This window comes from Caretta caretta, chromosome 15, assembly GCF_965140235.1.
Source record: "Caretta caretta isolate rCarCar2 chromosome 15, rCarCar1.hap1, whole genome shotgun sequence".
Taxonomy (NCBI): Eukaryota; Metazoa; Chordata; order Testudines; family Cheloniidae; genus Caretta; species Caretta caretta.
Window position 1 is genome coordinate 11,189,687 of NC_134220.1, and position 12,522 is coordinate 11,202,208.

The 12,522-nt window shown below is 48.9% G+C and overlaps 1 protein-coding gene across 1 annotated transcript; it reads left to right on the plus strand.

Moving 5' to 3' along the window:
* The first annotated feature begins 1,432 nt into the window (after positions 1-1,432).
* On the plus strand, positions 1,433-11,681 carry UNC119B (unc-119 lipid binding chaperone B). The gene is made up of 5 exons (XM_048821437.2): positions 1,433-1,674; positions 3,968-4,081; positions 5,131-5,242; positions 5,538-5,710; positions 6,665-11,681. Exons 1-5 carry the CDS (start codon positions 1,467-1,469, stop codon positions 6,775-6,777), a joined length of 720 nt encoding a protein of 239 aa, XP_048677394.1. The 5' UTR covers positions 1,433-1,466; the 3' UTR covers positions 6,778-11,681.
* The last annotated feature ends 841 nt before the right edge of the window (positions 11,682-12,522 follow it).

Sequence of the window (12,522 nt, forward strand, 5' to 3'; positions counted from 1 at the left end):
TCTCTCCTCAGGGATGGAAGCTACCCATCCTCTGTAATTAAATTGCTGCCCCAGAAGATACTTTCTTCAATTAAATTAATGAGTAATATAGTAATGCTTCTGTTTGTGCCAAAGGTGTGCTTGCTAAGGGCTAGACCTATCTCTCTAATATAGCTACTGGGAGAAATGGGGCCTCATGACGCATCTTAGAGGATAATTCAGTCCCTGAAGCTTTGTGTGTGGGAGCAGTGCTGTTTTCATCTCTTCAGTTAATTCCTAGGAGCATCTGCATTGCCAGCCCAAATTCATCAGCCTTAGAATCTCTGCAGTAACTGACTCTTCTATGGCTGCTGGAAGCAGATGCTTCATCTCTAAACTTAAAAAAACCCTACATTAATATTAAAATGAGTAAACAGCAGCCATGGGCTGGGCTGGGCTGAGCAGAGCAAAAGTGTTATTCAGAATGAGATGTAGGTGTGAACACAGCCTAGCATGCTCTCTGTGCAAGCATGTTGAAGCTGTTCTGAAATGTAAATGTGTCCTAGGTGCCCGCTCGTGTGCTCAGACATATTGATCAGTACTGCAGCTCTGTGGCTAGTTTTAGAAATTGCCCTATTTCAGCTCTGCTGTGCCCTGAGAGGGAAGCCTACAGGTGGGTAGAGCTGGAATGGGGTTTTGTGTCTCCAAGGGCACGCAGTGGAGATGCGACTAGGGCATCCACAGTGCAGAGTACAAAGCTGATCTTCGCAGGGTTGAGGAATGGGCTTTATGCCCTATTTTCTTGTAACAGGTTCTGATTACCTGGTATCAATTCACCAAAGCATAAGCACCCCTCTTCCCCCACATCCTAGTACTACTCTGCCTATCGGTCGATGGGCCTTTCTGGGGGTATGGCTCTTCCTCTGCAGATTGCTCAGCGTCCCCACCTCCGCCTGTGACTGCAGGGCCCAGTAACCAGCCCCGCAAGAGCGAGGCTGAGCTGCCCCGGAGCGAGCTATAGCAGGGACGGGGTGCATGGCCATGTGGTCCTGACTCCCAGCAGCTCCTGTGGGGTGGGGCTGATCCTTGCCACGTAGGCGTGGGACTGGGGGCAGCTGATGGTGAGTAACATTGTAGAGCTGGTTAGGGCACGGAGAAGGGGTGTGTGGGAGTCTCCAGAAGGCTCCCATCCCAGGGCATCGCTCTTTCCCCTCAGGGCCAGGCTTAGTGCCCGCAGCACGCTCCTGACCGCTCCAGCCAATCGAGCTGGGCTCTGCGTTGCCAGGGTCATGTCTCCCTTCCAGGCAGTGCACGCAGTGCACCACGCTTAGCTTCAGTCCCCGGCCTGGCTCTCAGAACCGAGCAAAGGGTCCGAAGTACTTCCGGCGTCGCCACCGTCCCTGTTGCCAGGCATCGCGCCGTTGCCCTCTGACCCCGCGGGCGCCCCGCCCCTCGCTCCCATAGCTACGGAGGGAGGCGGCGGCCATCTTGGCAGAGGTGGCGGGGCGATGAGCGGCTCGAGGCCGAGGGCGGCGGCGCCAGGCCCCGAGAAGAAGCCGCCGCCGGGATCCGGGGGGGTGCTGAGCCGGCTGCGGGGGCGGCGGGGCTCTGGGGACGCGGCGCTGCGGGCGGCCCTGCCCAGCTCAGAAGCGGAGCTGCTGGCGCTGGAGACCGTCCGGCCGGAACACGTCCTGGCGCTGGGCCGGGTCACGGAGAGTGAGTGCTGAGCTGGGGGACCGGGCACCGCGGGGCCGTCCGTGCTGCTACCGCCCCGGGGGACCCCCTGCTCCCCCTCCCTGGCGCCCCCCTGTTAGCCCCGCCCGCGGGCGCCCTGCCCCACGTATCCTCCCCGGGCACCTTCTCCGGCAGAGCCGAGTGTGAGGCCCACGGGGACCTCGTGGCCGTTTCTCTGAGGATCCCTTCCAGGGATCCCACACACTTTGCCTCTCAAAGGCTCCATTATCACCCCTGAGACGCCACACCTTACCCCTCATGGACACTGTTATCATCCCCTCAGAAACCCTATACACCGTACCCCCCGAGGCCCTGTTATATCCCCTCAGAAACCCTATACACCGTACCCCCCCGAGGCCCCATTATCTGCCCCCGAGGGATCCCATACACCCTACCCCCAGCACCTATTATCGTTCCGCCAGGGACCCCCTATACCAGGGGTGGGCAAACTTTTTGGCCCAAGGACCACATCTGGATATGGAAATTGTATGGCAGGTCATGAATTCTCACAGAATTGGAGGTTGGGGTGTGCAAGGAGGTGAGGGCTTCAGCTGGGGGTACAGGTTCTGGGGTTGGGCTGGGGGTGCAGGAGGGTGCTTGTACCGAGCCTGTACTGACCTGCAGGCTGGTACCGAGGAAGTGATCTCATATAGGCAGTACATTTCAAAGCCACTGCTGAGTAGCTTCAGGCTGGGTCTGAAGGGTTCAGAGGGCAGGAGGGGGATCAGGTCTGGGGTACAGGCTCTGGGCAGCGGTTACCTCAAGCAGCTCCCAAAAGCAGTGACATGTCCCCGCTCCGGCTCCTACACAGAGGCACAGCAAGGCGGCACTTTGTGCTGCCCTGTCCACAGGTGCTGCCCTTGCAGTTCCCATTGGCCGTGGTGGTGGCAATGGGAGCTGCAGGGGCAGTGTGTGGAGCCGCCTAGCTGCCCCTACATGTAGGAGGTGGAGGGGAGATATGCTGCTGCTTCTGGGAGCGGCACAGAGCCCTAGCATGCCCGGAGTGGGACAAGCCCTAGACCTCGCTCCCCAGCTGGAGCGAGGCAAGCCCCTGTCCGTGCTCCCCAGCTGGAGCTCAAGGGCCGGATTAAAACATCTGAAGTGCCAGATAAGGCCCTGGACCGTAGTTTGCCCACTCCTGCTGTATACCTTACCCCCCTTGTGGCCCCAGTATCAGTCTCTCTGAGAACTTGACATCCTCTTCTGAGGACACCAGAAGTAACCTTGCCAGGACACCGAATATTCCTTCTTGTCCAGGACACCTCTTCCCTGGGGACCCCAATATCCCTTCCAGAAAAGATCCTAGTATAGACTAGGTGAAAGACCTGTGCTGCTTCCTCTCTTAGCAGCCGTACTTGGCTGGGTAGATTAAAAGGTTAAAAGGCAGAAGTCAGGCTCTTGTGACAGATTTCTGCTTTTCCATCTGGGTCCACCTTGGTGCTGAGACATCCAGTCTTTTCTGGTTTAACAGCACCAGCTACATTTGTCCATACAGACAGAAAAGTTGGGGGACAAAATCTATAAGGGTCTGGAATACTGAGACTGTATTGGTCCATAGTGATCCAGATTTTTCTGTGAAGTTGAACATGCGTGCCCATGTAGATGTTACATTTTTGGTTTTAGGTCCCAAATTGGCTAGATCCATCAAAGTTTTGTTTTATTTGCCTCTCTAGGATGAATATCCCTGAAGCCCTGAGACTGCTTGTCATTCTTGTTCAGTCTACTCCTTGAGTTTGTTGGTCTTTCACTTTCCAGTAGTTTTGATGAAGCAGGAGCCGAACTCTTGTTCCCTTTTGCAATCTGTCCTGTTGGCTTTTTTGCAGGAGTGATGCTGCTTAGGTGGTGCTTGTGTTAAACTATGGCATACTGAATAGTCTCATTTTCCCTCTTTGATTGGATTAGCTCACTCAGTATATACAGCTGAGCAGTAGTAGTAATTTATAGTAGTTATACAATATGTACATATGAGTAGTAGTAACTTGTCTCAGTCAGCACTGAGTCCAAATGCTGAACCGTATTGTACTGTTTGGTTAGCCAAACTGGCAACTTGCTTTTTGGTTTCCTTGCTGTTTGCCCCCTTGAGCTCTCCCAGAAGCTTCTGGGAAATATCCCTAAACGTTCTAAGGTGCTTGGGCTCAGTTAATGTAGCTGAAGGCCTTTTGATACCTGAGAGGAGAACCTTTGAGGCATATGGGTTATGTGGCCCATATTTTCTTCTCCTGATCTGGACTGTCATGAGCAAAAGATCTCCCTAATATGTTCCTCTCTCTCGTAGATTATTTATGCAAACCTGAGGACAACATCTACAATATTGATTTCACCAGATTCAAGATCCGGGACCTGGAGACAGGGACAGTGCTGTTTGAAATTGCCAAGCCTTCTGCTTCAGGTAGAACCTGCTGACAGTGGGGAAAGGGCTAGATATTATGGGATCTGGTGGGATCCAGGGAAGGGGTCGTGCAGGCCAAACATCAAGATCTTTCACTATGCATAGTGTATTGAGTTCACCTGTATCATCCCTTAGGATTCCTGCAGGACTGAGAGCTTCTCTGCCTGCGAATATTCTAGTTACTGTGTAAAAAAAGAATGTGAAGTGAATATGGTAATAGCGAGAGGTGTTTTGGAGACTGAAATCCTCTTTCCATGGGATAGGTACAGCACAGAGCTTCATCCATACTACCCTGTAAATGTGCCTCAACCCTGACCATGAAGACCAGCTGTAGGGGTGAGAGGGGAGTTCTTTCCCTGTGATCCTTTCAGACCTGAAATTGCCAGCAGTTGGGGCAACTCTAATAGTGCGTGTTATGCTACTGACACGTGGCTGTTAGGAATTGATCTCATGTAGGCAGTACATTTCAAAGCCACTGCAGGCTGCCACTTGTTTTCCATTTCTGAGCTCTGTGGGATGTGAATACCATGCTTATTGATCCCTTTACCTCCTCGGCTCAGCAAGGTTGTTACAGATAGTGCCCAGTGTTTGGGGGACTTGAATGCCCCATAGATGTGGTGCTGCTGTTGTGGTCTGATATGGTTTGATTTTTTTTCCCCTGAACACTAGATCGAGATTTATCAAATTCCATAGTTAAGCCCCACCAAAAGTCCCTTTATGTGTAAGTAGCCAAAGACTACTGTGAAGACTGAAGTGCAGATCCTGGAGGTAAAAAGCTAGTTGTCATGTAACTATGTACTTCCATAGTTGATTCCTGGATATGCATCTTTGTGAGCAGGGTCTTTTGGTCCATTTAATCAGTTGTGAACGTTTGCTATGAAACTGTTCTCTGTTAACTTCTTAATGCCCGTAGTATATCAAAGAACAAATGTTGCAGTGCTGGGTGTCTGAGCAGTGTCTTTGATGGTTTCTGTACACCATCTACAAGCCATCAGCATGTTACTCCTAGAACATCAGAAGATTAACCCTGAGTTGGTAAATTCTTCTAGAGCAAGATGATGATGATGATGAGGACAGTGGAGAAGTGGACACCAGTGCAGGCCGCTTTGTTCGCTATCAGTTCACCCCAGCATTTCTCCGTCTCCGGACAGTTGGTGCAACGTGAGTAAAAGCTCATACAAAGAGGGGGGAGTAAGGCCTCTGGGGAACTTTAGGTACCAATCCTGTCAATTCATAGGTGAACTTAACAATGGACTAGTGAGACCAAGTTCATAATACAAATGAAAAAGAAGCTAATAGTGACAGGGAAGATTTCAAGATCTGCCTCTGTTTAGCACTGATATCAGCCCTATTGTTAGGTTCTGCGTAACTGCAGGTCTGAGGCTCTCTGCCTCTCCCATTCTGAAGTGAGCGAGGTGGTCTCATGAAGTGTATTTCTCCTGCCCTATGCCTGCAGAGTGGAGTTTACAGTGGGAGACAAGCCAGTGTCAAACTTCCGAATGATTGAGAGACATTACTTCCGGGATCGCTTGCTGAAGAACTTTGACTTTGATTTTGGCTTCTGCATCCCCAGCAGCAGGAACACATGTGAACACATCTATGAGTTCCCCCAGCTCTCAGAGGACCTCAGTAGGTATCCTTCCTCCCTCACTGAACTGCTGCTGTGTTCAAATGCTCTCTCTCCCTGAGATGATAGATGGTCATGTGGTGGGACAGGGAACTAGGAACAGGTAGATCTGGGTTCAGTTTCTGGCTCTGCTGATGACTCACTGTGTAGTCTTAAGCAAGTTGCCTTCATATGCTGTGTGGTTGAGGTTTGGTGTTTTCTTTTATCAGCAGCTGGTGACCTCAGAGTCACAGTGGCTTTTGCACATAATGCCTCAATATATAGTCCAAGAGGTAACCCTGGTGACTTGGAGATAATATTCCCTTAAAGGCCAAAGACACACATTCATAGCACCCACTGTTTGGGATTTGAGCCCTCCAGCGGCAGACTGGGATAGTTTCTTTTCTGGGAGCCTGTGGAGAGCCATCTGTGATGGTAGGCTGAGAGTATTCCCAGTGTGGTTTTATTACAAGATGGGCTATGCCACTGAGGGACAGACTGGACAGCGACAGTTGAATACTCTCTGCCACTCTCTGGGCATGTCTGGCAGATGGAGGGTGAGCTGAGTTTGTATGTGACTTGAGTACACAAGCTGGGCTGTGCAAGTGACATTAGTTTTTCCACTTACTCCACACCAGACAAGTCTCAGAGGAGGAATGTACTTGTTCAGTGCTGCTGTACTTTGGCCTGACACAGGTTCCAGAATATCTGTGTGAAATTGAGCCACCCTCTTCCAGTTTGCTTTGACAGCCTGGAGACCTGCATTCTTTGGATAGGCTGAACAGATGGGCCAGTGCAGAGCTCCTGAGGCTCTCACAGTTACACCAGTTTGCTTCTCTTACCTCTCCTTAGGTGCAGAGCTTCAAAGTGACCAAGGGTTTTTTTACCAAATGCTTGTTTTCCTCTGACACTGCACTGCCCCTTGGGGTGTGCCAGACACAATACTCATGAGTGTAACTGACCTTTCTGTCCCGCAGTCCGCCTGATGGTTGAACACCCCTATGAGACCCGTTCAGACAGCTTCTACTTTGTGGACAACAAGCTGATCATGCACAACAAGGCTGACTATGCCTACAACGGGGGACAATAACCATTGCGTTCATGTCCACTGGACGCTGTGCTATCCCTAACCATTCCAGGTGTGCAGGAAGAGAGGAGTGCTGCTGTCTCATGCACCAGGGCCTCTTGCTGAACCTTTCCTTCACCCATGGACTCAAAACATGAAGCAAGAAGGCTGAGGTGGCAGTTTGTGACAGTAAAGGAAATCTCCCTGCAACACTCCCCTCCCTTGCATTCTTACGTACCTTGCCTCTGGCTTTCTCTCTGTTTCTGATGGTACCTTGTTTAGGTTTCAGATCAGGGACTCTAAGGCTCTGCTAGCAGATTATTGATGTTATGGTTTTTGTTGTTAGGTTACACCCTGTGACACCCAGTGGGCAAACTGCCCCCTGTCCAGAGAGCTCAGCTGATGTGTGGGCAAGCTATTTCTCCATACGAGAATCTGCTTTCTCCAAGTAGCTAGTGGAGCCTGAAAGGCAGATATCCTCCTTACTGCATAGTGGTTCAGCCTGTGTGAATGACTGAGACTGGATCCCAGTTTGCACCCCCCTCCCCATCCCTCAAGGGGAGAGTTACAAGACGGGATGAATCTAGCTTTAAATGGTGCAGGAATCTTCCTTCTGCTTCCAGGGACTGGGGAACGTTACAAGTATATCTTGCAAGGGATTTGAATTGAGGTGCAGGATGTTTGAAAAGAGAGATTACACTAAATTGGCCATTCAATCAACCTGCCAGACTCCCTACTTCTTGAGCTGTTGTTAGGAAATAATTGGATTATGATTGGGGCTCAGCTTTAGGGCTGAGGTTAATCTTGCCACCTTCATCATTTCCCCTGCATCTATGTGAGAGAATTTTCTGCTCAAGCCGCACTGTGGGGGTAAGGGGTCTGTCCATTTAGCTCTTTCTTTGGTGGTTGGGGGAGAACCTGGAGAGTTACCTGAATAACATTCTGCTTAGCAGGCAGATCTTCCTAGGCTTCAGTCTTTTTATATATATTTTAAACCCATGCAACACATCGGAGGGATTCTAGTAAGAGGCAATGGTGTTACCAGCTCGTCTACTTTGTGTTGCTTGGGCCAGTGCTTAGAGTTGTGCTAGTATTAAACTGGGCCCTAAATGGTGCCCAGACCAGGACATTCAGGCACTGTTGGGAGGTGGCTGCGTGTGGTGATCCAACAGAAAGAAATGACATGATTTTATCCTTAAACCATGTGGATTTGGGCCTCTGGCAGTGTTTTGCCTGTTTGGTTGGATCATTTATATTTATGACTTCTTCTGTGGAGATGATTACTAGAGCTATTAGAACAGACAAACCAAAGTGTATGTTTCAGACCTGTGTAGCACCTGGCATTACAGATGGGAAGAAATATTTGTGTCAGGCAGTGACACAATGTGTGTCCCTGGCAGTGAGGCTGGGGTCTAGCTCTCTGCCACGCAAATGTGCACTAATGAACTGCTTAGCTGGGCGTCATATTGGATGTCCTGATCCACTGATACCCTGCCATTCATTCTCACTCCAGCTCTATTGCTGATCAGGCCTGCCTCTTGTGTCTAACAGCTTGGCCTTATCTATGCTCGACAAATTGATCAGCGCCAGTATCATTTGTTCCCCCTCCAACAGTGGAAATGCACCTCGTGGCCACACGCACGCTGGCTACAGTTGGTTACCAGTCATGCTAGGTAATGCCCAAAGTAGACTCTGCTTTGTCAGGAGTAAATATTGATTGAATCACAATTGTAGGAATGTGGATGTTACAACCTAGGTCTTGTTAATATTTACACAGTAAAAGAAAGCCATTGTTCTGTTTGTGTGGCAGGAGATGAATAGTGTTAGCACTAGCACAGAGGATCAACTAGCTACAAGGCAACAGGTGAGAACAAATGTGGGATAAGGATCATGAAAGAACTTTTAGTTATAGGCGAGGGCGTTAATTATGAATGATACCACAAATGCCTTTTTTGTTTTGGAGAGGGCATTAATTGTGAGCCACCACAACAAATACCTTGGGAGCATGAATAGGATAAAGGTGACCAGGGTCAAGGTGGGTGTGTGTGGCTGTGGTGTGAGAAAGCTGGGAGGTAAAGAACAGTTCTCCTGCCATTTATCCATCGATTTCTCCAGGGATGTGCACATAATCCTATTTGATTGTTAGTTCAGAATCAGTAGAGCTGGTGTATCTTAAGAAAGGTCTCTAGTTCTCCTTTTGCTGGGGCTGTTTCCAGAGCTCCTTGCACTGTGCCATGGTGATACTGAGAGATCCTTTCTCACACAAGTACACCATACTACTTTTGAGAGGACACAATTGCCCCAGAGAAGTGCTTTCTGCCCTGATGTGTTCCAGGATGCTCAAGAGAGGAATGTCTAAGGAGATAACTAGTTATTCCCAAGGAGCTGATGGGAAATCTAGCTGAACTTGTGTGTAGTATAAATCCAGGTGCCTTTAAATATGACTTTTGTCTAATTCTCTGTTTAAAGCAACTACTTCTTGCTTGTTCTTATGAATGTGATGGTCTGTATTTGTTCCAAGTGTAATGGATAATGAGGTAGTCAGAAGGGATGTATCATCACCTGAGCCAGCAACAGGGAATATTCTGTACACAAAAATCCCAACATGAATAAGATGTATTATCAAATCTTTAAATAGTATTTAGTGTAGGTAGGAGGATTTGGCAGTGGTTGGGTGCCATGTAGGTGCTGTTTTGCAGAGTACATCTGCCTAGCATGAGTATACTCCTTTAAATGTGGGACTGGGTATTAGCTGCTGAAGAAGAGTCCATTCCAATCTGCAGTGGTCATCTTGAGCATCCAGAGGTCAGGGCAGAGGAAAGGACTGGTGCTCTGGGTGTCTCATGTGTGAATGTGCCATCTCCTTAGCAATAAGAAAGGGAAAACTGAAGATCATAACAGGTACTTCCCAGTTGGAAAAGAGAGGTGCTGCCAGTTGCGTTGGTGTTCCAGATTTAAAAGGCGAGCCCCAGAAAGACATGCTGAGAAAAAAGCTCAGATAAGTGGGCAACACTGTCCTGGGAGAGTTAGTCAGGCAGAGGAAGTTATGGATACCAAGCAGAATCCAGTGTTCCCTTCTCCTGGATGCTGTTAGCTTCTCCATTTAGAAGAGGGTCTGTAGAGTACTTCCCTGCCCTTGGTAAACATGATTAGCAGAGAACCTTTTCACCTTCAGTCTGCATCCTTTGTTGCTAGGTACAAGCTCCTCAAACCAGGGAGGAACTGAATGGGAATCTCCATGCATTCTTTCCCCTCCCCCTTCAAATGGACTGTCCATTTCGGCATGGTATATGTGTATACAGAGCTGGTGCTAACGGAATGAGGCAGACATTTCTATAGTGTTGGCTAAGGAGTTAGTGGCTGGGAGATCAGTGTGAGACTGGCCTCCCTTTGTTAGTATACACTAGGCTGGAAAGAAAGTGGGGAGTTAAGCTTATACTGTAAGTAAAAGGGCCAAAAATGTAAACAGAAACTAACTCCATAAAGTATTTGTCCTCTTGGGACCAGTCTGAAGCATTCTCAAGGTGAGTGCTTCAGGCCCATGTGCTGTGTAAGAGAGGAGAGGAAACTTCCTGCACAACTGTTCCATGGGTGACTGAAGATTTTGTATTGCACCTGGTGTGATAGGGTCACGTAGTGTTACATGACCAGGTATCGCTGTCTCTGTTCTCTCCCTTAGTTATGAACTGTCTTCCTTTGTGTATTTCCTTATGGTTTTAAGTGCTTCTCATCAGAGAGGAGAAGAGCAGGAAGCCTCTTCCCATTGCAGCTTCTCTCGGCTGGGATTTCCATTCTGCTTCTCTAGTCAAGGTCCAGGAATAATGGGCAAAACGTCTGAAAGCAGGATATGTTAGTGGAAATGAATCAGGAAGGTGATGAATAATTTTTGTGATAAGTGGTGGAGCAGCAAGATGAGTTTGGTCAAGTAGTGTGGTAATTCCACTTCCAGGTTCTGTACTTCATTAAATCCAGTGTTTGTCTTCTGAACCACTGTCTTGTCACATCAAGCTTTGGGCTTTGTGATGCCCTCCTAATGCAGGGCTCTTCACATAATAGCCCACATCCACCCTTCCACATGCACAGATGACTGCTGTCTAACAATGTGCCACTTGAGTACCAGATGTAATTCCTGGGAGTTATAAAACATTGCCCACTCCCTCTGGCTTAATGGTGAGGACAAAGCTAAGGGATAGCTGGTGCTGTCTAATAAGCAATTCCTCTTCATCTGTCAAAGAAGATACAAGCTCTAGCAAATATCATGGTCATCTATACTGACTTCTGATTTTTTTGTGTTTTTGTTACTGAGGTACATTTATAGGCATATTATGTGTGGGCTTTGGGCTGGTGGCAAGTTACAAATGCATCTCTGTGCCCCAAACCTTTGGCACTCCTATCAGAGCTGTTGTAATAGGACATGGGTAGCGTTACACCTTCATATAACCAGTTTGGCTGAGGGGAAATATAACCCAGCATCCATACTTTCTTCATTCTGTGAATCAAATATTTGAACAAGCCCAGTATTTGCTTGTATTTGGGACTGGCTCTCTGCTTCACAATGCCATTTACCCTGGGAGCCCTCCAGGTCTTGGTCCATATTGTCTCAATATCACCCGTGTCTGTCCCTTTATATCCAAGAATGATCCTTGGGTGCTGCAGGTTCCCCTTAGTTTACAAAGGACAGTAGCAGTTCAGTGGAGATTTAACAGAAATATATTTTTTCCTTTGTAAAGATATTTTTCACAGAGAATGCAAGAAGCATCAATGAAGTTGCTTGTGATATTTCCCTCCTCTGCTGTCCTTCTACCTTGGATCCTCATTCCACTGTGTCTTGTCATGTCTCTCCTTGTCCAGAGTAAACTAGACGACTTATTTGTATAAAATGTTATTTTGTCCCAAGCAATAGTAATAAACCAGGATTTTCACAAGAATGGGACTAAGTAATTTCTTGGCTTACTCACATTACACCAGCTCTCAGCACAAGGTAGCCCTGGAGTTCAGACTCACATTAGACCAGTGGTTCTCAAACTTTTTGAATTGGCAACCCCTTTCACACACCAAGCCTCTGAGTGTGACCTGCACTTATAAATTAAAAATGGGGGTAGAAATTTAACAAGGGCTCAGACGGTCAGTCCTATGCCTGGTGGGGCTGATAGCTTCAGGTAATAACCTCGTGACCCCCTTAGGGGTTGCGATTCCTCCATTAAACTCTTAAAACACAGTACTTCACTTCTAGCTTTGGACCCACTCTGGGCAACAGTGGAAACATATATATGTTTCACTTTGAATCTGTAGGGCAGATTTATAACCGGCAAGAAAGCTGAGACTATGGCTTCTACTCTCCAATGGTCCTCTTAAAGCGGGGGCTCCCCCATTAGCTACCCGTTGCAGGTTTTGTTTCACTCTCGCTTGGCCAGGCAAAGTTGCAAGGGATCGCTGCTCAAAGAGGTGCAACCGCCTCTGCATAAAATAAGGCAAGTGGCTTAGCGGCTCCCCACAGCGCAGAGCCGCGAGCGAAGAGGCCACAGCGGTAGGCGTAGCGTCTGGCCCGGGCTACACGCTGTTTCTAGCCCGTTGTGGTCACGGCCCTTAGCGGGGGCAGGGCAAAGAGCGGGTCACGGCGGCCCCAGGGGTTGAGCTGCTCTGCGCTCCGCGTGGCCGGCCCCTAGTGACCACGGCAGCCCTGGCCCGGCCTTGGTGCAAGCGCCGCGGGGGCAGGTGCGGGCAAAGCACGAGCGCTGCGCTGGCCCCCGCCCAGCGTGCCTCTCCAGC

Coding starts and splice junctions, on each gene's coding strand:
- UNC119B (XM_048821437.2), top strand. CDS start 1,467: ATGAGCGGCTCGAGGCCGAGGGCGGCGGCGCCAGGCCCCGAGAAGAAG. Junction 1,675..3,967: donor GCTGGGCCGGGTCACGGAGA/GTGAGTGCTGAG, acceptor TCTCTCTCGTAG/ATTATTTATGCAAACCTGAG. Junction 4,082..5,130: donor TGCCAAGCCTTCTGCTTCAG/GTAGAACCTGCT, acceptor AAATTCTTCTAG/AGCAAGATGATGATGATGAT.